Below are 26,659 nucleotides of genomic sequence, written 5' to 3'. Positions count from 1 at the left end.
GATCCCTTCATCAACTGACATTAATATACAAAAAACGTTACAATGGAACATCAAATGATGCCAAGCATGGTCATGTATTAGACAGTTAAGCACGTGCATGAGGTTGGTGAACATTAAATGGAAGAAACACAAATGGGTTACTGGGCAGAATCAGACACATGCTGTTGAAAATGTAGAGCATGTACATGGGATGCATGCCAATGTTCATCACATTGCAAAACAACTGCCTCCATAACATTCACCAACCTCGTGAACGTGTTTCCCTGTCTAATACATGACCACGGCCGGCATCATTTGTACTATCGCAATGGTTTTTGTATATTAATGGCAGCTGATGAAGGGACTCATCGTCCTGATATAGTTTGTATATTTGTAAATAGTTTAGTATTTTGTAAATATTTTAAATATTTGTATAGTTTGCAAGTCTTTAGTCCTGCTCTTTTAGCTGCAACAATATTCCTCATACATTATGGAACCTGAAGCAAAAGGCTTTTTCCCAAGTGACCTATGTAAATGCAGGTAAATAATTATAGTGATATTTATTCGACCCTGAGAATGCTGCATGGCGGGGTAGCCGATGGGAGAAGAGGGATGCAGGTCACGTGGTACAAGTGGGCGGGGCAATTACGTCACTGCAAATGCACAGGTAAATAATTACATAGGTCATTTCCTGATTAGATATCGATCAGTGCGTTTCGATAGGTGTCTTTTACATAGAAAAGATTTGACTTACTCTGTCATACCTCTACATTTTACGTAGAAAAGCATGCATGGGAGTTGGCGAGCAAAGCGAGCAGGGAGTAGAGCCCCCTAGTGTCTATTATTAATAAAACAAAGGGAAAAAAAGTTGGTGTAACTGAGTTTTACAGCTTTACCAAGTTTTAAATTTATTAACAGAACTTACAGCAGTTGCTAACTCATGATCAGACATATCCTCCATAAAAATTGGCCTTTCTGTTGGTTCTGCTGGTAGCTCATCTCTGCTTCCCATCATAAGAACTGTCACACCCTGACAAGATGATATAATATTTTGTTAGAAATACTGATGCATAATTCTAAAACAATCAACTCAGTAGTTCTGGCTAGCTGCAGTCCTGAAGTACTGCACATACTCCAGGATCACAGGTCCTGAAGTGTGTGTGCAATACTTCAGGATCTGTATATTGCACATTCAAATCAATTCAAATCAATATGCCACAAAAAAAAATTACATAAACCACTGTTGTACTGTATGTATTTTAAGAATGAAGTGTAAAACTGCACTTTACAGGAACTGTCAAAGAATTAAAAACAAAAAAACACAGTTTATCAAATAAGCTAAACCAATCTCACAGAGAAAAATAATAATTTTAGGCATCTTTGCAGAGTTTTTTTTTTTTTTTATGTAAGCCCCAAACACGAGAGGTATTAGAACCTATAGTACTTAGTACCATGCTTGGTTTGGAGGTTGAGAAGACGAAAGAAGATATTTGTTGACATTGGACTTGAACTTCTGTAGACTGTAATTTTCAGGAAATACATATGAAGGAAGGTTGTTCCACAAAACAACAGTTGAATAAATAAACGAGGAAGATGAAAAGTTGGTTCTGTGAGTTTGAAAATGGACAGTAAATGGATGTTGGCTGGTGGCGGCACGTGTTCGGACTCTTTTGAAAGAGAGAGAGCGGGAATTATAGAAGCCAATTCAGAAGAACGGTGCCCATGGAAGTATCTGTAGAAGAGGCATGCAGCAGAAACAGTACGTCTATGAGACAGCGAGTGGAGAGACTCTGTTAGAGAGGAATCATTAATTAACCTAACTGCCCTCTTCTGAATGGAATCAAAAAGCCTGAGACAGGTTTTGGAGGCACCACCCCAGATGTGGGAACAATATTTCATGGCAGGGCAGATTTGCGATTTATACACAGTGAGCAGCTGTTTGGAAGAAACGTACCGCCGAGAGCGAAAGAGAAAACCAAGTTTTTTAGATGCAGAGGAAGCAATATTTGTAAATGTGCTTGTGCCAAGAGAGATTAGAAGTCAGGGTAATCCACAAAAGAGATATATTTCAGACTAGATATATTGCCTAGAAATCGGAGTGTCACTAAAGATAAGTATAGGAGCAGAAGAATACTTTTTGCGAGATATAAGACAAGACTGAGTTTTAGAAGGGTTGAAATCAACTAAGTTGTCTTTGCCCCACTGGAGAATTACCTGAAGATCCGCATTTAAGGAATTGGTAGCAGATTTTCGAGAAGTTGAAGCTGATTAAGCAGGGCAAGGTTTCTCAAAATGGAAAGTGGAATACAATGTGCTATCATCGGCAAAACCAAGGATAGGATTTCCAGTCAATAAAAGAAGGTCATTAATATACAAGAGGAAAAGAGTGGGGAAAGAACTGAACTTTGGGGGACACCGGCATTAGTGAAGAAGTTAGATGACAGAGAGCCATCTACCATCACCCTCAGAGAGAAAACTGGATAACCAATTACTAAAAACAGTTGGCAAACCATAAGATGGAAGCTTGTTTAGAAGGCCTTTATGCCAAACACGACTGACAGCTTTTGAGATGTCAAGAGCAACTACTTGTGTTTCACCGAACCTTTCCATTGAATTAGTCCATAAATGGGTTACATCACCCAGAACATCACCAGCGGATCGACACTGACGGAATCCATACTGGTGATCGTTGATCAGATGGAAGGTTTCTAGGTAGTTTAAGAGTTGGCGGTTAATCGATTTTCCCATTACTTTAGAAAGAGTAGAAGTAATTGCAATGGAACAATAATTGGATGAGAGGGATTTGTCACCCTTTTTAGGAACTGGCTGGATATGAGCAAATTTCCAAGCAGATGGAAAAACACCTTTGGAATAAGAAAGTGAAAAAAGGTGGCAAAGAATAGGAGTAAGTTCAGGAGCACAGGTTTTGAGAACAAGTGGAGAAATACCATCGGGACCTGGAGCTTTCTTAGCATCAAGATTCGTCAAAATCCTTCTGACATCCTTTTGATGGAAGACCACAGGAGGCATTGAATGGAGCATATTGGGAATGGTGGGAGGTGTTTTTCCAAGACCATTAATACATGAGTTGGAAGAAAAATGGGATGCTAGCAGGTCAGCTTTATACTTGGCTGAAGTGACAACAGAATCATCTGGTTTGGACAGAGGTGGGAGCAGAGATGGGCAAAAGTTGTGGCCAATAGCTTTGGAAAGAGACCAGAATGCTCGGCTACCATTAGGGCAAGAAGCAAGTTTTCTACTCTTAGCCTGTTCAAACTCTAGTTTGGACTGATTAATAACAGCTTTACAATTGTTGCAAGCTTTGGTATAGGCAGAAAATGAAACTGAAGAATTAGAAACAAGCCAATTACGATATGCAACATTCTTCTCTTGAACAACCTTGGCACATTTATTGGAAAACCAAGGTTTAGATAAAGGACGAGATTTTAAAGTGGAGTGTGGGATAAAGGATTCCATTCCTGCAAGAATAATTTCACTGACACGATCTGAGCAAACGTTGACATTAGAAGTTTTGAAACAGTAATCAGACCAAGGAAAAGAAGAAATGAAATCTCGCAGGTCATCCCAATTTGCATTCTTGTAATGCCAAACAACACGAGGTTGGGAATAGCCATGAGATAAAGGCTCCATTGGAGAAGAGACAATCACCAAGTTGTGATCTGAAGTGCCTAAAGGACCTCTCACTTCGACCGTGTACTTAGAAGGGTTGTTTGTGAGAAAAAGATCAAGCATGTTGGCTGTATGATTAGGTATTCTTGTAGGTAAATGAACAATCTGTGCAAGGTCATTAGTAATTGCAAAAGCCTCAGCATCTCAACCAGCTGGGTCGGTGTGACTAGAAAATGGAAGCCAGCTGGAGTTGTGAACATTAAAATCATCAAGAAAAATTACCTCACTGTTAGGAAAGTTGCACCGGAGAAAGTCAAGTTGCAAAGAGAAGAAGTCAAAGAACTCCAAGTGATTAGTGGAGTTGGGTGAACAGTAGAGACAACAGATGAATTTGACACAATGAGGTAGAGAGATTTTAAGCCAGAGAAGAGATTCAAAATTGCCAAGATTCCAAATTACATTTTACTTTCCATTTTGAAAAATAGAGGAGATTCCAAATTGCCAAGTCTCTGACAGGGAATATCAGAACGGACATATGCACAAGTACCACCTTTGAGACGAAAGGAATCATACAGCGAATAATTTGGGCATCTGAGATGAGCAGTAGTTGAATCAACCGATAACTGAGATTCTGTCAGAAAAAGTACATGGGGTTTGGCAGACTGCAAGTGGAAATGGACATCGTTGAGATTAGAACTAAGACCACGTATATTTGTGAAATGAATTAGGAAGAGTGAAACAGCACAGAAAATTTCTCTCTTTATATATCACACTTGCTAGCAATGATGACGGTAGATTATGTTTTACAGACTGAAATGTAACGACACTCAGTGGCAGCTCTAAAGCCTTTTTCATTAGTAGGAATGTGGCTGGAACTTTCTTCTGTTTGTTTAACTTCCAAATAAAGTTCCCAAAATGTTAAATGGAACCACCAATTAAAAGTGTGGACATTCACAATTAATATGTCCAATATGATATTAATGAAGGTATATCAGGCTTAATGTCGAAGTTTGCAGATGATACAAAGGTTGGTAGGGTTGTTAATGACAGTAATGGCAGTGTGCTACTGCAACAGGATCTAGATAATTTGGGCAGATGGGCTAAGAAGTGGCACCTTGACAAATGCAAACTACTGCATATGGGTAGAAGTAACCCCAGAGAAACGTACCAACTGTGTGGTACTACACTTAAGGTGGTAGAAAATGAAAAAGACCTGGGAGTAATTGTACAGTCAGATATGAAGTTTTCTGAGCAATGCAGACAGGCTGCCAGGGCAGGTCATGGGGTTTTGTCATATATAGGAATTTTGCTAGCAGGGAAAAGGAGGTGATTATCTCTCTGTATAAGGCAATGGTCAGGCCATGCCTTGAGTACTGCATACAGGTCTGGAGGCCTCATTTTAGGAAGGATGTAGATTTACTTGAGCATGTACAGAGAAGGGCAACAAGATTGGTGAGGGGAATGAAGGGAGGCTTAAGTTCTGCAAATTGCTGTGGCTGGAGACTAGGCACCTGCGCGGTGATCTGATTGAGGTGTATAAGGCCTTGGATGGGTTGAGCACGCTGAATTCTGATGGGATCCTTCCACTTGTTCAAATTACGAACCTAAGGGAGCATAAATTCAAATTAAGAAAGGACAGATGTAGAATAGATGTGCAGAAATTTGCATTTAGCCAGCAGATGGTTAATTTCTGGAACAAACTTCCATCTGTTGTTGTGGAAGTTGATAGGTTGAATAAATTTAAGGAGGAACTGGACAGGCATTTGGAGGGAATAGCTGATAAGCTCATACGCTTGCTTTTTTGCATCACATGCCACTACTACTAATACTACTACTACTATGTCAATTAATATAGTATCAATTATACTCTTACTATAGTAATTAGATTACAGACTGATGTAATGGTTCAATCTACAATCTACATTAATCGGATCTGACATACATATAATATAATATATATATAATTTATTATTAATAATCAGAACATCAATAATAAATTTGGGAGAAGTGAATTACATACACACAATTACAATACAGCAGGCCCCCGTTATAACGCGGTTCGCTTTACGCTGATTCGCTATAACGCTGTTCTTATATTATAACCCGTATCTGACTATAACGCTGTCAAAACTCACTATAACGCTATTTTACTAGCATACAGATTGAATTTTTGGCAAATCCGTCTTCAGTCCAGTCTGTTTTGAGCCTTTTTTTTTTTTTTTTTTGGCAAAAGGAGAAAATAGTCACCATGAAATTAACTACAGTAATTATTTTTATAATTTCTACTCTATGTACAAAATTGAAACTTTCAATATGCTCTATTTTCTTGGTGTGGATAGTTTCAAGGGAGAAATTCGTTTTTAGTACACCAGCTGAAAAAATTTACCATCCAGTGTCATATGCTGTTACGAAGTCTGCATTTTCTGTTCTGACATGTAATAGAAAGATACTAAAAATAGATTTACTCCCTATCTCTTCTTTTGTTTTACTGTGGGAACTATAACTTGCGAAATGTTTTGCACACAATCAATCCCATGAGTGCTAAATGCGGTGCTGTTTCTTGTACAGTATTCTCTTGTCTTCTGAACTCCTCTGACCTTGTGGTCACCCGAAGTACATAAAATTTGTTTGTTTTACTGTTTTGGAAATTCCATAAACATTCTCCATGACTCACACCATAATTTATTACAGTATTTTCGTGCAATAAACAACCATTTGATTTTACTGCACGGTAAAATCGAACTTTTCAGATAAATAAAACATTTGTCACCGTCTTCAGCTCACTTGCCAGAGGAATTCTAGATATCATTCAGTGCATACATACAGACAGTTTACTGTACTCGAACATCGTATCACAATCAGTGCAACGAAGTTACATTTGCAGAGAGTTATGGCGGATAAGAATGAAAAAGCAACAATGTCTGGACGCGGTGCAAAGATTGGAAAGGTAAGAAAAACATTGAGTTTGAAAATTAAATTAGACGTTTTGAAGAGAATTGATTCCGGTCAAAGACAAGTGGATGTGTGCAATAATTTAGGACTGGCAGGTTCAACTGTAAGAACAATCATAAAAAATAAAGAATCAATTTTAGCAGCTGGAAAAACTGCTGTTCCCCTGCAGGCAACTAAATTGACCAGGGCTAGGCCGGCTATCATGATTGAAATGGAGAAACTTCTACATAATTTTATTGAAGACAACATTCAACGTAGAATTCCGTTAAGTTCAATTATTATTAAAGAAAAAGCGAAGAGCCTATATGAAGATTTAAAGGAAGCTCACCCCGAAAAAAATGTGGAACCATTTAACGCTAGTAAGGGCTGGTTTGATAGATTTAGAAAGCGCTATAACCTGCACAATGTAGCAATACAGGGAGAAGCTGCAAGTGCAGATCAACAAGGAGCCGAAACTTTCAAAAAAGAATTTGTTAAAATTATTGAAGAGGGATGTTATACTGCTCAACAAGTTTTTAACATAGATGAAACAGGTCTTTTTTGGAAACGTATGCCTAAAAGAAGTTTCATATCGAAAGAAGAAAAAAACATGCCAGGCTTCAAAGCGGCGAAGGATCGGTTAACTTTGTTGTTGGGTGGTAACGCTGCGGGGGATTTTAAATTAAAACCCCTTTTAGTTTACCATTCCGAAAATCCAAGGGCTCTTAAAGGTTTAGCTAAATCAAACCTACCTGTCATCTGGAAGGCTAATAAAAAAGCTTGGGTAACCAGACCGCTTTTCATTGATTGGTATGCTGAGTTCTTCTGTCCTGCAGTGGAAAAATATTGTGCAAAAAATAACATTGGTTATAAAGCTATTCTAATCATGGACAATGCGCCAGGACACCCAAGCAAAGAGAGCTTAGAAGACTTGAACAATCACATAAAAGTTTTTTACATGCCTCCAAACACTACGTCTCTGATCCAACCAATGGACCAAAGAGTAATTGCCACATTTAAAGCGTACTAGCATTAGCATTAGTAGAGGCATTTGATGCAAGAAAGCAAGCTTATGCAGCATCAGCCAAAAAAAAAAAAAAAAACCCACTTCCACTTCACCCCTCTGTTCGTTCAAAATACCTGTCCAGCTGAGCCTTAAACTTATTTAGGCTATCAACCTCCACCACAAGGGATGGCAGTCTGTTCCACCAACCAACCACCCGCTGGCTAAAGGCAAATTTCCGCACATCTGTCCTACATCTGTCTTTCCTCAATTTGAATTTATGCCCTCTCAGGTGATTTTTCTGAGCTAGAGGAAGAATCCCATCAGCATTGAGCATGCTTAAACCATTCAAGGCTTTATACACCTCTATCAGATCACCTCGCTGGTGCCTAGTCTCCAGACACTGTAATTTGCAAAACTTAAGCCTTTCTTCGTAAGAGCACCCCTTTGTTCCATTCACTAATCTTGTTGCTCTTCTCTGTACTCGTTCCAGCAGCTCTACTACATAAGGAACACCTTTTCCCAAGCTATTAAAGCCATCAACACTGAAAATGTACCGAGTTTAAAGGAGTTTTGGAAATCCTATAACATTAAAACCGCCATCTACAACATTTCAAGTGCCTGGGATGAAGTGACTCAGAAAACCATGAATGGAGTGTGGAGGAAAGTTTGGAAAAATTGCATAAAGCATTCCCAGGAACCTGATGATTCCGTTGAAAATGTTAAAACACAAATTGTTGAGCTCGGAAAAGAAGCAGGATTACACGAAATTAACGAAGACATCGTACAAGAGATGATCGACAACGACAGGGATGGCCTCTCTAATGAAGAACTAATGGAAATTTTAAAAGAACAAGAGCTTGCTATTGAGGGAGATGATGATCAAGATACTATAGATGAAGAACCGATGAAGTCGCTGACTGCAAAAGGACTTAGTGAAGCTTTTGAACACTTCGAAAAAATGTGTGATTATTTCCGGGAGAACGACCCTGACATGGAACGAAGTGCCAAGGTAATAAGAAATTTGAAGAAAGAAATGAATCCCTACATGTTGTTGTACAATGAGAGGAAGAAGGCCAAAGCACAACCCAAAATCTACTCATTTTTCAGTCCAAAGATACGAAAACTCGAGAGCACAGGGCCATCGAATTAATAAATTCATGATTTTCGTAAGTTAATTACCTCATAATTATATGTGTATATAATGTAGAATATTTTATATGTACAAAATTTTGAATATTAAGTATTTTTAATCGATATTGGTGCATATTTTCACTACCATTTATTATTGATTAGAAAATATCCTATGGAATAGACCGCAACTCACAAATACATATGTTACCTTATGGGAATATGGCGCTCGCTTAGCGCGGATTCACTTAGCGCTCTGTTTTCCCGGAACGAACTATCAGCGTTAAGCGGGGGTCACCTGTACTATGATAAAATTGGTTTGTTTTTACCATCACATTACAGTGCTTTTGCCAATTCCTTGTTTGTATGCCTGATAGTCCATATACGAAACAAGGGACAAAAATACAATATATAGATAGTTCTCACTCATTTGTATATTTTTACAAAAATACTAAATATAACTGTCTATATACTGTATTTTTATTCTTAGTCTCTTGTATGGAGAACAAGTCCTAGTTCCCAGTGCACGAAAACAAGGATTTGGCAAAGGTTCCATAATGCAATGCCAAAAACAAACCAGTCTTAATATCATAGTGTAATTGTGTGGATTAACCCACACATTGTTCTGAATAATATCACAACAAATTGCTATGAACAAAAATTCAAAGACACAAGAAACCATGAATCTGCTTGTATTAAGTCTCCATTAAGTTGACTGCATATGATGAACAACTCAATGTGCGAATATCTACATAGAAATATTTTTGCATATACACGATATCCCTTCTATTCACAGTTCTCAGTGATAATTTGAATCATCCTATTCGTATGAACAGATTGACTCAAATGATATATTTAGAATAATATATATTATAATATATTCTCAAATATTTAGAATTCTTATTATTATTAATAAGAATTTATTAATTTAGAATAATAAATATAATATTATTATTCTAAATATAATAATAATATTATATTTAGAATAATATTTAGAATAATAATAATATTATAATATATTATAATATATTCTCAAATATTTAGAATAATATATATTATAATATATTTCTTGAAAAAATGTCAAAGAGTATGAAAAAGGCTGTTTATGCATGCATCGTTTTATTATATCTCATATTGTGAATACCTTCACGAGTTGCCTGGGTATTGCACTACTTCGAATAAGTAACGTTTAGCTGGTAGAAAAAACTACTGTTACTTATTCTCATATGGGCACCACCACCACCCAGATGGTACTGTTTTGAAGCTGGTTGGCTTCATCATCGGTGGGGTGGGCAGGTACCCTGTTGCAATAGTGACAACCCAGTTATGAAGTATAACTCCACAATATGAGAGATGCTTGATGGTGTGAATGGTTTAATCTAAATATTTCTTGACGAAATGTCAAAGCGTATGAAAAAGACTGTTTAAGCATGGGTAATGCATCTCCATCATTTCTACTACCCAGGTAGTATGCATGCATCATTTTATTATGCAATACCTATGCAACTCATTATGAAGGTATTCACAATAATAGAGATATAATAAAACGATGCATGCATACTACCTGGGTAGTATGCATGCCTCTCATGGGAGATGCATTACCCATGCTTAAACAGCCTTTTTCATACAATATACATTGTTTGCATGAGAGAGAGAGAGAAAGAAATTAAATTACAAAACAATGAATGTTCCAATAGTATTTACTACCAAGTGTACCACTGTACTTTTACTACAGATCCTCCACTTCTTAATCTTTATTAAAAATTTTTGTGGTTCCCAATTTCTGAAAGTTTACAGCAGCGGTTTTTAGCCAGGGTGCCGCAACAATATTACTGGAGTGCCATGTAATTTTGGATTAAGTTACTTAAACTTATTATTATTATTATTTTTTTGAAATTTATATATTTATTTCATTATAAATTTATTATTATTCTCTTATTATTTTGTAAAATAATAAGAGAAGTTCACCTCAATACAACACGCAGAACACCTCCGTATGACACCCCCCAGCAACTAAAACGAAAAAAATCACAAATCCCACATTACAGCAAAAAACATAAAACTAATCAAAACCCAATTGAACACAATTAAAAAATCAAAAAACAATTGAACACAACTAGAAATTAATCCAATGCAATCAAAAACAAATCAATTAAAAGAAATTCAACAAAAAAACACAACAAACGATTCTCCTTCCTGAAGCTGACAGTGCTTTTCAACAGTATGCCGCGACCACAGGAATGAAAATCGCCGAATAGGGGCGAGCATGACACCCAAACAGGGACCATCTGTCTTCACACGTGCGCACAAAAGCCCACAAGTTGGAGACTAGAAATGGCCAGCGAACATCAAAAGAACTCTCATGCAATTCAATCTCGACAACTTCTGCAACCAACAGTCTGGCACAATTACGTTGGACACCAGGCATCTTGGCCTCGTTAAACAAAAAAAAGTATGTTTTTCATTGACGACATGTAAGGCCAATTCTGACGCTGCTGAACAAAAAGCACGAACCAAGGCCACGTGCCGATTCACACGAAAATCCAGAGCAAAACGCGCAGAGCCCTGGCACAACAAGTTGCAATCCCCACAAGAAACTTTGTACACCAGGTCATTCACTTGTGCTGCGAACAAGAAAAGGACTGAGCGACCCCGCAGCACAGTGTGCAGTTTCCGCATTGGCCCGGCCACAATATTAAAATTCGGTATCTTTAAAAAATCTGTCAAGCTGTTTGTGCCACTGTTCAACATATGGGACAGAAATAAAGTATTTTTTAATATTATGATTGTTGGTTGGTGTAGTATTTTTTATCCTATCCCTAGCTTGTACCCAAATTCGGTTTATCGTAGCAAGGGGATAACCACTGTTTAAGAATCTGCTGGTTAATATTTGTATCTCTGAGGCCAAAGCAGATTCCGTCATTGAATATTTATAGGCATTTAGAAATTGATTAAAGATAACAGATCTATTATCTTAACAGATTTTTTAAAGATACCGAATTTAACATTGCAGCCATACGGAAACCACACACTACACTGAAAAATCGCTCAGTCCCTTCCCCGTTCACAACACAAACAAATGACCCGGCATACAACCCCCCCCCCCCGTGGGGACCGCAACCCGTTGCACCAAGGCTCCACACGCCCCGCTCTGAATCCTCGTGCAAATCAACACGCGGCCCCAATACATGCCTCTCGCTCAGCAGCGCCAGAACCAGCCCCTCATGCCATCAATGAAAAACATACCATTCTATTTAACGAGGCCAAAATACCCAGTGTCCAACGCAACTATACCAGACCACTAATTGCAGAAATTGTCGAAACCAAACCACATGAGAACTCTCAATGTTTGCTGGCCACCTCCAATCTACGATTCTTGGGCTTCCACGCGCATGCGCAAAGACAAACAATCCCCATTCAAGTGTCATGCCCACCCCCATCCGGCAACCCTCACTCCTGCGACCACGACATATGGCCGAAAAGGTCTGTCAGCTTCAGGAAGGAAAATCGTTCTTTGCATTTCTCCGCCAAACTTCCCTCAATCAATCTATCTTCAATTGCATTAGACCGACCTCTGATTGTGTTCAACTGCTCTCCAATCCTTTAACTGTGCTCAACCGAGTTCCAATTAGTCTATTCCCCACTGTAATGCAAGATTTGTAATTTTTTCACCCCAATTGCTGGACAGTATCATACGGAAGTGCTCCACACACTACACTGAGGCAAACCTCTCTTATTATTTTACAAATATTGATATCAACAGACATATTGAGCATTACAGCTCTGGTTCATACTATCAAAAAAATATTATAAAAAGGTATACGGTATCCATTGTACCGTATCTTTTTAATTTTGTGGTTATATATAATTGATGTTTATTTAGTACCTCTATATAAAGAATAAAATTATTATATAAGTATATATAATTTGCATTATGAATTTTAATTTTGTTTATAATTATATTATTATAATAACTATCATATAACTTTTTTTTAATATTACACTTGCACATGCACGCACGCATGCACGCACAATCAGATTACTAAATGGTCGAAAACCACTGTGTTAAGTATTTCTTTTGACCTAGGGTGCCATGACAAAATTACTGGAACACTAAGGGCACCATGAACCGAGAAACTTTGGAAACCTCTGGTTTACAGGCATGTAACAGAAATGCTATGTTGCAATCATACAGGGTATAAATGTGCAGTCCCTCTAACATGTTAGATACACAATTATTATCACATTCAACAATTATAAGAAATATATATGAGAAATAAATACACATAATAAATAAACAGTAATTTGCTTCTTAACACCTTCAATAATGCACACATAGATTATGTTTTGAAGGTTGCTTCTATGTTTTGTTAGTTAGTTATTTGGTTTTTAGGAGCATTAGCAACTAAGGCCATATTGCTCTGGGATATGCGGTGGTCATTCCCTGACCTTTCCGCATCCTCCGTATTTGGTGGTGACGGGCTCGAACCCCGGTCTAATCAAGAAGCGTGTGCTACGCACTGCTGCTCCTTCCTACCTGGCTACGGAGGTGCCTTCTATGTTTTGAAGGTTGCTTCAAACAGTATATCTGTTAATGTATAAATTGTCTTTAATTTCATTAAATTTTTCTAGTGCATACTGCCATCTCTCATCTGTGTTTTTTTTTCCCCAACTAACTGCACAGTTTATAATAGATAGCAGCAGCATGAAAATAGCTTTGAAAATCAGAGAAAATAGCATCCGTTGCCCCAAAAAGCCAAAAGTGATTTCTATGCATTTCAGAACAAGAATTTCATAAAACAAAATCAGTTAATATATAAACAGATGTAGAGGATATTTTTTATTTACAAATATTCTTATGAATTTTTTAAATTTCTTATTTGATTTTTGACAATAATTTTACTCTAGTGCTAGAAATAAAGTCAAAATAAGGACACATTAATATTTTAAAGCATTTATATACAAAGTTTTCCTTTATAAACAATTTCAAAATACTTACTCCACAAAGTAAGGAAATACTTAATCCACAAAGTTTGCCAATATCAGAAATTCAAGGTTAAAAGGCTACAGGGGAAGAATGGATGTAAAAATTCCCCTTAAGATGGTGGACTGTTTGGCCAGGTTCATGGTGTCCTGATTAGGCAATAGGGCCTTTTGGCTCACGAAGTGAGTTTGGTGAAGTTTGGATGTCAGACTACCTTTGACATCTGTAAAAAGTATGTCAGGAAATATTTTCTGTCTCTAGAGTTTTCCAGCATGTCCCATATTGTAGAGAAATCTGTTGGGGCCTTCTGATTAAAAATAAATTTTCTGTTTATACTCCGAGATGACCACATGGTCAGAGGATTTCAAAAGATGGAGAGAATACAAGAAACAGCACTATATTTAGCAGTCACAGGCCCTCAAAGCACACATATACTTATGCACCCTTGCTATGATAGCTGAGGGAAGGAAGCTTTTGGGGGGGGGGTTGTTTTTGGAAAGGTCAGAAGCCAACAAGGATCACTGACAACTTGCCAGAAGAAAAGTTGCCAGTGATCCTTGCCTTCAGGCATTTGCCACTGACAATGGAGCAAGTTGGAAACATTCCTAGTGAGTTTTAATGCTCCCAAAAAATAAAAAAGTAGGGTTAATCTGCCTGAACACATACATAGGCAAACCACCCCAAATTCACAATCTGGGTTGGCATGCCCATGAACATGTTCATCTATTTTGCTTGCCATCATTAATTCTTTTCTGTTTCTTCTTTATTCTCTTCTTTGGTGTGTTAGGTGGGTCTTCTTTCCTAGCATGCTGTGTGTCAGAATCATGTAATATGGCCACAATCTTCTGTAAATAATCTGCTCTGAAAGAGCAAACCTCTACTTTCTTATTTGGCTTTGCTGATTTGAATGGAATGATCATTCTTTTCAAAGCAGAGTGCAACTTTTCTCAAGGTGGTTTCTGCTGTGTTTAGTCTGGTCTCTGTTGGTTGGAGTAGTGAATCTAACTGCTCAAGTGCCTATAATAAATATTAATTTATTTATTAGTGAATAAAATTTTTGTTAAAAATGAAAATATGGCACTCATTTCTGCACATTGTATTGGATGTTTTCTACCGGTCAGGTATACTGGTGACTTGCCTAAAAGGCTTATGCTGTTAATGAGCAACAAAAAACAGACAAAATGAAATTCTTCAGATTTTTTTTTTTTAACAAGTTTCTAACTTCATCAGTTGTGTAAAGATCAAATTAATTATTCAAATCAAATTATTATAGCAATAAGATTACAGCATAGGCTTTCCAGTGTATCTGGAAAGCCCATGCAGTGTATCTGCCTCTAAACACCTGTGCTGAAGTGGATATTGCTGGTCAGGTATACATTGGTTAAAACTTTGCCTGATAAAAAAATTATGGCATAAGTCTGGAAGGCTTATGTTGTAATTGAGCAACAAAAAACTACAGAAAAAATTAAATGAAAGGTGAGTGCCAAATTTTGATCTTTATCACAAGGTTTTATTTCTATGTAATGTCATTCAAAGATCATGTTAACATAAGATTTTATAAAACCAATTGGAACAAGGAGACCTAAGCAAATTGTGAACTTCTTATACATCTTAGAAATTACAGAAACAGAACACTCTACTTTTCACCAATGGAAGATGCATCCCCCCACCTAACACCAGCCTCCACATATTTCAATAGTATTGGTTTATAATAGTTTTTATTATATGAAAAAAAAAAAAAATAATAATAATACAATGGATGAAGTTAAAACCTACTTTTAACTTGTTGAGGAAATTAGAAAAAACAGTTAAATAATACTTACATCTTTTAGCTTTATTGTTCCCCAGTCATTATCCTGAAATGGTAATTATAAGACATTTAGTGTAGCAAGGTTGGGATCAAATAATTTGACCCTTTCTAAACTAAATTAAAAGCAAAATACAGGCAAAAATACTAACACAGTTGTTGCTATAACTTCAATTAGTAAACAGCTAAGGAATATTAAAAAAATTACTTGATTACATAAAAACTTCATATAGTAAATTATAATATAAATAATTTAGAAAAACATACTTAGGAGTCTAAAACACTGATGGTCAAGTGTGTAGAATTCCAGCAAAGTTCAGGCATTCTGCAACAGCTAGTCCTTCACACTGGTGACACTGTTAGTAACCCTGAGAATATCGGCCATGTATAAGAACTAAAATTACTATACCTAGTATGCTGGAGGTGGCCACCCAAGTGCAAACAATGTAAGCAAAGGGTGGGGTTAAGATGTGACATCCCACCACATAACAGAAGGCCAATCATCAGGACACAAAACAATATAGTACTGGTATTATATCACCAGTACCTCTCATCACTTGGTGTTATATCACCGCTTTGCACACTGGACATTTGAAATGGCTTGAAACTACGTTTGCCCGTCGGAACAAAGCTCTCCTTATCTTACAATGTGTCTTTCGAGGTTATGATGGACATTATGGCACAATCCAATATTTCTTACATTGAGAGTACAGCTTTAAAAGAGATTTTGCATGTTGGCTGCTAAACAATCTACCAACCCAGTCCATAATGCTTTAGAAAGCATTCAGACCAGCCTAGCATATAATCTTGCTGCCTCTACTCTGCCAGCTTTGAATAATGGGAGCTAATGGGACTAATAGGTATTATCTCCCATTAGCTCCCAGTATCGGTAAGAGTATCAAATCCACGTGTTACATGTTGCAGCTCCGCTGAACGAGAAGTTTTTTAGTCATATTTAGCCGCTTTATTGACCAATTGTTACATCAAATTATTTTCTATAAGTAGCTTATAGACCTAGTCAGGATCCTTAGTTTATTCTGAATTGAGACAGTGAGATTTGGAAGTTAATTAATACTTAAGTGTCCATAGATTTACCGTTCGTAACTTCCCACCATTGTTATACGACACAACGTTATATCCCGAACTAGACAGCGTAAGCTTAGGATAGTACAGTATATAATATAATATTGTCAATTAATCAGTAAAATCTATTAATTTTGTTAAACTTCATTATCAATTAAATTGCACTTTTAACTAAATACATATAACGACTTAGATTACAAATGTAACATAATTAATTAATACATAACTTGATACAGAAGTTATATAAACAGAACTCATAGATAATACTCGATACTGAAAAATATATATAGCGTTATAACTGTGTTGGGATACAAGTTTAGGGTTATAATTTTGTACTGAAATTGAAATAAAATTGAAATCATGACTCAGACCAGAGCAGCAAACCAAAAGGCTCAAGCTAATGGGAGTGCTGTGGCTCAGGGGAAAACTGAGGGGGGGGGGCAGTTGCCCTCTGAATCACAGCCTTTTAAAATGCACTGCTTGCATGAAGTTTGTGGAGCAATCAGGTACGGGACATGATATTGCCATGGGGGATGCCTTTGTGTGTGCACGAAGACATCCCCCATGTCTTTGTGTGTGCACGATGCAAAGAGTGTAACTAAATCAGGCGACAACTCAGCATTGTTATGGGCCTATATGAGAGCTTGAAGGACAGGGTGGATGCCCTCAAAGGATCTAAATTGAGGGGCCCATCAAGCTCTCAGCTGCCCACATCAACGCCAGAGCTTGCACTTGGTCATCATGTAACACAGCAGCAGCAGCAACCCCCAAGGCAGAATGCGCTGGTCCCACAGGAAATAGTAGTTGTTGGTGACTCTATTGTCAGGGAAACAGGGATACCCTGGTCCTGTTCCTTTGTAAAAAGGATAGGTGGACCAGGACCAGGGTATGCCTGCCAGGGGAAAAGGTTGATGACGTTGTAGAGCCGATATTATCTTTTAAGGGCACAAAAGGCGATATAGTTGTACACGTTGGCACTAATGATATTAAGAGTAGGAGACAGGCAGAATTACTTAACAAGTACAGGTCACGGTTGAAAAAAAGGTGTGAATTAGAGTTGAATTTGAAAGTGTCTGCAATTCTGCCAAGACACGATAGGAGGGAGTATATGATGAGAGCCTTGTCGATCAATTCGGCCCTGGAAAGATTGTGCAAGGTTCAAGGGTTAGAATTTTTTTCAGCCTGGTCTGTACTTGTTAACAGGAGAGACTACTTCTACAGGGATGGGATACACTTAAATAGAAAGGGTGCAAGAATATTTGCTGGTGCTATCAAGGCAGTGTTTGGTGGGTCGGAAAACTGCTAGCTTGGGGGGATACAAGGACTAATAGATTAACAGTAGCCACTAGCACAGGTACTAGTAGTAGTAGCAGTAGTGGCATGTGATACAAGAAAGCAAGTGTATGAGCTTATGCAGCATCAGCCAAACAAAATAAATAAATAACACCATTCCCTCCAAATGCCTGTCCAGTTCCTCCTTAAATTTATATCAACTTCCACAACGACAGACGGAAGTTTGTTCCAGCAATTAACCACCCGCTGGCTAAAGGCAAATTTCCACACATCTATTCTACATCTGTCCTTTCATAATTTCAATTTATGCCCCCTTAGGTTCGTAATCTGAACAAGTGGAAGGATCCCATCAGATTTCAGCGTGCTCAACCCATTCAAGGCCTTATACACCTCAATCACATCACTGTGTAGGTGCCTAATCTCCAGCCACTGCAATTTGCAGAACTTAAGCCTCTCTTCATAAGAGCATCCCTTCATTCCCCTCACCAATCTTGTTGCCCTTCTCTGTATACACTCAAGTAAATCTACATCCTTCCTAAAATGAGGCCTCCAGACCTGTACGCAGTACTCAAGGCGTGGCCTGACCATTGCCTTATACAGAGGGACAATCACCTCCTTTTCCCTGCTAGCAAAATTCCTATATATCATTGACAAAACCCCATGACCTGCCCTGGCAGCCTGTCTGCATTGCTCAGAAAAATTCATATCTGACTGCACAATTACTCCCAGGTCTTTCTCATTTTCTACCACCTTAAGTGTAGTACCACACAGTTGGTATGTTTCTCTGGGGTTACTTCTACCCATATGCAGTACTTTGCATTTGTCACGGTTAAACTTCAGTTGCCACTTCTTAGCCCATCTGCCCAAATTATCCAGATCCTGTTGCAGTAGCACACTGTGATTACTGTCATTAACAACCCTGCCAACCTTTGTATCATCTGCAAACTTCGACACTAAGCCTGATATACCTCCATCAATATCATTGATAAATACACAAAACAACAGAGGACCCAACACCGAACCTTGTGGGACTCCACTAATAACATTAATCCACGAAGAGCAGCACCCATTAATTACCACCCTCGGTCTTCTCCCACTCAACCATCCTTTTATCCATTGTAGCAACTTACCCTTAATACCTTTCTACTCCAATTTGTACAATAGTCTTCCATGCGCAACAGTGTCAAAAGCTTTCCTGAAATCCAAATATATGATATCAAAATAATTTTTTGCATCCAGTTCCTTTGTAACCACATCATAATATCATATCAAATTTGTCAGACAAGACTTTCCCTAACAAACCCATGCTGTGTCTGGATTATTGCTGCAATCTTGTCTAGATGATCCTGCAATGCACCTTGAACCAGTGACTCCATTATTTTAACCGGAACAGAAGTTAAACTAACTGGTCTGTAATTACTCGTGTCACCCTTCGATCTCCCTTTGTGAATTGGGGATACATTTGCACATCTCCAGTCCTTGGGGACTTCCCCTGAGTCCAAGGATGCTCTCATAATTATGGCTAAGGGTTTGCTTAGTTGCTTTGCCACCTCCTTTAATATAACTGGATAGATCCCATCCACCCCAGGTGCCTTTCTTATGTTTAACTTCAACAATTTCTCCACCACTTTGCTCTCAGTTATTACAAAATCATTAAGCACCTTGCTACAATTTGATAACCTTCTGCCATTTTCAAACCTTAATAACTCCTCATGTGTGAATGTAGATGCAAAATACTCATTCAATTTGTTTGCTATCTGTGCAGGATCATCAACAGCCGAACCAGTGATATCAAGTGGACCAATCAGATTCATCCCCTTCCTTTTAGAGTTTATATAAGCAAAGAAATCCTTGCTGTTTTTCTTAGCATCTTTTGCCAAAGATTTCTCGTAATCTGCCTTCGCCTGCCTAACCTCCTTTGTGACCTGATTACAGACTAGCTTATATCTGCCATAGGCTTCTGAGTCGCTTGATAATTTATATGCATCCCATGCATTTTTCTTCTCTATCACGAGTATCATTAGTTCATTTGATAACCATTTAGGCCTAAACCCTGAACAATATTTCTTAATAGGTATGAAACTTTTAGTAGCAGCCACGATTAATTCCTTGAATGCTTCCCACTTAGAATTTATTGTTGGTAACATCGTCAGTTGATCCCACTGTACTCACCTTTATGGAAGCAAAACCCTTTCCTTTACCCCTGATGGTAATTATATATTTAAGTAAATTCCACATCAGTACACTGTGATCACTGCCACCTAGTGGTTCCTTTATCTGCAAATTCTTAATACACGAATGATCACTGCTGATAACGAGATCAAGAGTATTACCCTCTCTGGTTGCCCCTCGAACATGCTGCTGCAGAAAACAATCATCCAATAAATCCACAAAAGTCTTACTAGTGTGTGAGTGACCAACCCACACGTTCCAGTCAATATCTGGGAAGTTAGAATCCCCAATTATAAGACATTCTGATTTACTAGCCCACTCTATTTCTCTGTACAATTGTTCATTGTACTCATTTGAGTCATTAGGCCTATAACACACTCCTACTCTTATTTTTGCTTTCGCAGTGCTTATGTCACACCAAACTGACTGAACAGTGCACTGTTCATCTATATCAACTGGATGCACTTCTTTTGATTTTATATTTTTCTTAATTAACAGCATAACACCTCCTCCCTTCCTATCCTGTCTATCCTTTCTGTACACATTGTACACCCCAAATTCCAGTTCTGCTTTCCTTATATCTGTGTGACACCACGTCTCTGCTATCCCAACAATATCTGCCTTTGATGTCTTGACCAACACTTCAAATTTATTTACTATACTTCTAGCATTGGTATACATGTATGTATACATGTAACTATCCTTATTATTAGTTACCCTAACACATCCCATATACCCACCTGTTTCACGATGACTGCCATCAGTCCCGGAAACCCCCAGCACCCCTCGCTCCAGGTCGCTACTTATTCTAATAGAAGTTGTGCAAGAATCACCTTCACCTCTGCCTGCGGGTACTTTTAACCTTTTAGTCTGTGAATCCCCCCAAGCTAGCAGTTTTCCGACCCACCTAACACTGCCTCGATAGCATCAGCAAATATTCTTGCACCCTTTCTATTTAAGTGTATCCCATCCCTGTAAAAGCAGTCTCTCCTGTTAACAAGCACAGACCATGCCAAAAAAAATTTTACCCCTTGAGCCTTGCACATTCCCTCCAGGGCCGAATTGATTGACAAGGCTCTCGTCATATACTCGTGCCTGGACAGAATTGCAGACACTTTCAAATTTAAGAATGGAATGATCTGCTTTCTGTTCCTTTTTTCCTTGGTTAGATTACTGCTTTAAATCATCCAATCCCAATGTTTCCCAGATTGTGTCACTAAAATTGTTCTTGTAGGTTTGTTTTGTTTGTTATTTGGTTTTTAGGAGCATTAGCAACTAAGGCCATATTGCTCCGGGATGTGCAGTGGTCATTCCCTGACCTTTCCGCATCCTCGGTATTTGGTGGTGACGGGCTCGAACCCCGGTCTTATCAAGAAGCGTGTGCTACGCACTGCTGCTCCTTCTCACCTGGCTACGGAGGCGCTGATTTGTTCTTGTAGGGATGAAATCCTCTATTATCCATTCCACCCCTCATCTAAACCATGGTTTCAATAAATGCACTATGGCCATTCAAGAAAAAAAATGTGGTATATTGCAACTATTTTGTATCAACAGTTCATTTTCTGCCTATATTAGAGTTGGCAACAATTGTAAACAAGTTATTAATAAAATCCAAACCTGATTTTCAAAATGCCAAGAGTACGAAACCTGCTTCTTGGACTCTGTAGTCAGGGTTAAGCATAATGATCACCATGGCCAAAATAGCATCATATGCTATTATCAACACAAAGCTTACTCCTACATCAAACCTTATACCAAAGCAGTTAAGCATATTAAAAGAACATCAAGACAGCCCAACATATGTAAACCTCATAAAGGAGATAGTACCATAATCACAAATTTTATTATATACCAACACATATAAAATACAAAATACTTTCATAATATCAGGACTAAAACTTGATCAATTCTTTATTTAGGAAGAATATCAAAACTAATTTATATAAATTGCAACAAACTGGTATTAGAAACAATGTTTTGCTGTATTTGTTTGATGTCACCAAACTTCATAAAATGGCTCAACCTGTCAGACTTATAGTAGCATATAAAAATTAATCTCTTGCTGGTCTTTTGAATTTCACAGTTCAAATTATACCTGGCAGAAAATCATCATTTTCTGCAGAAAATTCTGCAGAAAATCATCTCGCTCGTGTACATAAAAACAATATATTTACATATCCGGTAAGCAGATGGAATTTTAATTTATCCAACCAAAATTAATATTAAATGTCTCTTTTCTAATTTTAACTCCTACCATTCTAAATTAATAGTATAAACTTTGGGCAAAATTGCCAGTGTCAATGTTGCTCAATCTGCCACTGCTGAGCATTACCGGACTGAACAAAATAATAAACTTGACCCCCTTCGATAATGTTGAGATTATTTATCATTCACAGAATTTCCATTTCCATTTGTGGCTCGAGGCATTCCACATTTTTACAGTAAGGCATCATATAAAGTTTTAACCATAATAAAGGTACCCACATCTACCCTATTATGGAGTTCCTTATTGTTCAATATGATGAGCACTGCTGTACTTGGAATATTTTGCCAATGCATGTTATTTATTGCTGCCAGACCATGATTAGTTGCATTTTTTTTTTTTTTTTTGCATCATGTCCTGGTTTATTCTCTATCATATGACAAACCTATTATTTATGTCATATTGTGCCATACAATAGTTAGACAACAAAGAGGCATCCTGCCTTCAGAGATGCTCATTTGTGTTTATGTTAACTTATCTTATCCATGTATGTTTTGTGATTTTAACTTATTTTACTCTGTATTTTTATCTTTATATTTTTATCACTTTTAGTATATTGTTTGTTATTCTTGACTTACTGTTAATTTATTTTAATAAAGTTCAGTTGTTTGAAAGTAATTTTATTATTGACATAAATCAGTGCAATGTCTTGAAACAGTCTGTAATTAGCCCATCCTTTTTTATTTTTTCTCTATTAAACCCTTAATGTCCCTGGTCATCCATCTGGGCAACTTTCTTTTGTGAAACTTCTCTACTGGAATAAATATATTGGCTGCTACCAGGATAAATCCCTTGAACTTCCCATAACAAACTTGATGTCCCTCCAGTTAATACAGCTCAAGAAATATCTCAATCCATTATAATCTCCTCTCTTGAAACTGATGCCCTCCCCTTTTCCCCTTGACCACAGAAATCTCTTTGGACACTATCCATTTTATTACATGTACCCACAATTGGTTTCTGCACGGTCAAATTTTGAGGCATTTTGGAACCTTGGTGAGAACTAAGTTAAGGATATTAAAGCCCCTTATATTTCTCCCATTTTACTGACCATCTATGATTTCCATTCTATAAGAGATAGCTTCCAGTTGCCCCAGTAGCTTCCAGGCAATCACAATTGGTTGCTCATTCAAATTGTGTAAAGATTTTTCTTATATTCCTCAGGTTTATTTGATCTGTAACACATTCTGACTATCATCTTCCCTTTATCACATGTCACCTTGAACCACATAGGCTCAACAACTATCTGAACTTGATCTGTACCTGGGTACAGTCTGATCACGTTCAGAGAGCTTTTGATAAGCATGGCCTCTTCCTTCCCCTTGAACTCTCTCTATTCTTCTGAATGTGCTGCACTCATCATAATAAAATTCTTCTCCTATCCCTGGATGGTACCATGTCTCCATTAGTCTATTATACCAGCATTGATTAATCTAATTAAAAGCTCAAATTCGTTCATTTATTTACAATAAAAAAAAAAAAATTCACTGTAGCAATTATCAATCCACTGCAGGATGGAAGCCTACTCAACGATTCATGTTGAGGAAAATGGACCATAATCTGCTGCAATGGTCAAGTGTGAGTTGGCAGATCGACTGTATTTAACAGTCAAGGGCTTGAATCTATTCGAAGAGCATGTGCTACTGCACTACCGCTCATGACCACTCGGCCACAGAGGCTTTTATTGTAATGCCAGGAGTATTTACAATACTGTAATTGTAAATACTGGCATTACTACATATACAAATTAAATTTGATATATTCTGACTTTTTACAATACTGATGAATCCCTTATACAGTTGTGCCCCCGTATCCGCTGATTCAGTTACCTGCGGTTAATCATGGAAAAAAACGAACAACTTAACACGTACTACTTGCGTGTCTAATACGATCTTCCCTTTATTTTTTATGATGTCGATTTTAAATCAAATAGGCTTCCCTTTATTTTTTACAATGTCGTGTATAGTTTCGTCAACAACGTTATAAGGATTCTTTAGAGATTTAGCGGATGCACCGTTTTAAAACATTTGAATAATTTCAAGTTTTTGTTTAATTTGAAAGCACAACTCTTGCGTTTGCCCATCATTTCACAATTTCTAAACAAAAAAAAAATAGTTACTATAAAAAAAAAAATTCCGACATCCCTGATATAAATAACAAAACAAAATTTGTCCTTTTGCGGTGCGACGGAACACAACAATCGATGCGACACAATAAAAGAAACTAAACATTTGGTTTCTTTTTTTTGTTTTGAGCAGTAGTTGTGAAGACAGCGGGGGTTACAAGATAATAAATACACAAATCTCCCAATGACGACTTATAAAGCCAGTTCTTGTTGCTTCTTTACGACTTGCAAAATATCTGTTTATCCTATTCTAGTTATTACTTGAATTTTATGATTTCTGGTTGTTGTTTTTTTTTTTTTTTTTTTTAATTTGGAGTCGAAGTGTCCCAGTTAATCCAATCCCAGTAAATCGAGATTCTGCTGTATTTTATTATTACCGTATTTAATGTTGGCAATTTCTTACTGTGTGTTTCATTTATCAATTAAACTTTATTATACGTATATATGTAGAAGAAAATCACATTATATATGGGGTCAACAGGTGTTCGCTTATATCTGCGGTTTCAGCCATCCATGGTAGGTCTTGGAACATATCCACCACGGATACGGAGGTCTTAGGTCTTACTGTAGTTATTTAAACATGATTTTCCTAGTATTGACTGTTGGTGGCATTTGAACCTATTTCAATGTTTCTTTCTATGCATAATGTAACATTAGTAGAGGCATATGATGCAAGAAAGCAAGCTTATGCAGCATCAGCCAAAAAGAAAAAAAAAAAACTTCCACTTCACCCCTCCATTCGTTCGAAATACCTGTCCAGCTGAGCCTTAAATTTATTTAAGCCATCAACTTCCACAACAAGGGATGGAAGTCTGTTCCACCAACCAACTACCCGCTGGCTAAAGGCAAATTTCCACACATCTATCCTACATCTGTCATTCCTCAATTTGAATTTATGCCCTCTCAGGTGTAATAACAAGTCAGACACAAGTACAGGCAGGACTGGTACATGTGTGATTTTGACTTATGTCTAACTTGCATCATTCTAATGGCACTTTTTTTTGACTAACCTCTGTTCAAATGAATTACATCCTTACAAAACAAATTTCTTCTATTAACTAGGGCAGGCCAGGCAGGGAAAATTTTCTTCCCATATGCTTTGTACTATATGTTTGTTATGTACTGTATGTCTGTTATGCAAATCGTTGATACCCACTTGGATCACTATACATCTTTACATTGGATCCTTATTATTTTCTAAAATCTTTTAGAGACAATTGGCAAAAATATTTTCTTTACATCTTTCAGAAGAAAGATGTAAGAAATTTATCACATACTGGAATTTTATCACAGTGAAAAAGAGGAATAACTAAAAATACTCGTGTTGCAATTGTTCTACAGAGATCTATAACCAATGAATTTTCATCATTCAGAGCACAATGAAATGCAATTTATTTCAATAAATGACTCACTTATTTTGTAAAAGTTAACATGACATTTTGTGAGAAACGTATGTGATGGTAAAAATTGAATACTAACTTTAGAATTCAGCATGCAAGCATTGTTATACAGCAGGTAAAAATTTAAGATGATAAAGTCATTGCAATACCATTTATAAATAACTCTTAAGAATGGCATACCTTCAAAGTTACTCCCTTTAACATAACTTTTTGCCTGTCAGGCTGCACACCAGTTAAGGCAAACAACTGTGCCTTAAACACCATGGGTATTTCATCTGTATTAACTTCAACATCAGGATATACTTCTTTTCCCCATTTGACTTTAACTGAAGTAAAAGTGCAGAAAAACATATTAGTCAAGTAATGAATATTGTCTGACTATTTTTTATATAAAATATGTAAATTTTATATAAAAAATATTCAGATACCCAAATGATTGCTTTCCTGTAGTAATGAATATTGTTTTTTATAACTACAGGAAAGCAATCATTTGGGTATCTGACTATTTTTTATATAAAATTTTGTGGTGCCTCCGTAGCCAGGTTGGCAGGAGCAGCACAAAATTTGTGCTGCTCCTGCCAACTAATGCTGCTGGTCTAATTAAGAAGCAAGTGCATAGCACATGCTTCTTAATTAGACCAGCGTTCGAGCCTGTGACCACCAAATACGGAGGATGCGGAAAGGTCAGGAATGACCAACGCATATCCCCAGAGCAATATGGCCTTAGTCGCTAATGCTCCTAAAAACTAAACTAACAAATAACAAACAATATAAAATTTTCTTTAAAAATATAATTTATTCTACTTGCTAATCTTGTTCCTTGTCTTCCCTGTAAACTATAACTAAGCTCAGATATGG

At 37.3% G+C, this 26,659-nt stretch overlaps 1 protein-coding gene across 1 annotated transcript in view; it reads right to left on the bottom strand.

Moving 5' to 3' along the window:
* Positions 1-26,659, bottom strand: part of Usp14 (ubiquitin specific protease 14) — a 156,219-nt gene that overhangs the window by 98,999 nt on the left and 30,561 nt on the right. Inside the window, exons 2-4 of the mRNA XM_090372138.1 lie at positions 25,982-26,127; positions 15,482-15,514; positions 905-1,009 (exon numbers count right to left, since the gene is read on the bottom strand). Of these exons, the coding sequence (XP_090228264.1) occupies positions 905-1,009; positions 15,482-15,514; positions 25,982-26,127 (284 nt within the window). The remainder of the gene's footprint in view (positions 1-904; positions 1,010-15,481; positions 15,515-25,981; positions 26,128-26,659) is intronic.

Source organism: Mastigoproctus giganteus, chromosome 4 (genome assembly GCF_048544385.1).
Source record: "Mastigoproctus giganteus isolate SK-2022 chromosome 4, ASM4854438v1, whole genome shotgun sequence".
NCBI lineage: Eukaryota > Metazoa > Arthropoda > Arachnida > Uropygi > Thelyphonidae > Mastigoproctus > Mastigoproctus giganteus.
The sequence above is the reverse complement of the archived record's forward strand: the minus strand, read 5'-3'. Positions and strand labels throughout refer to the sequence as shown.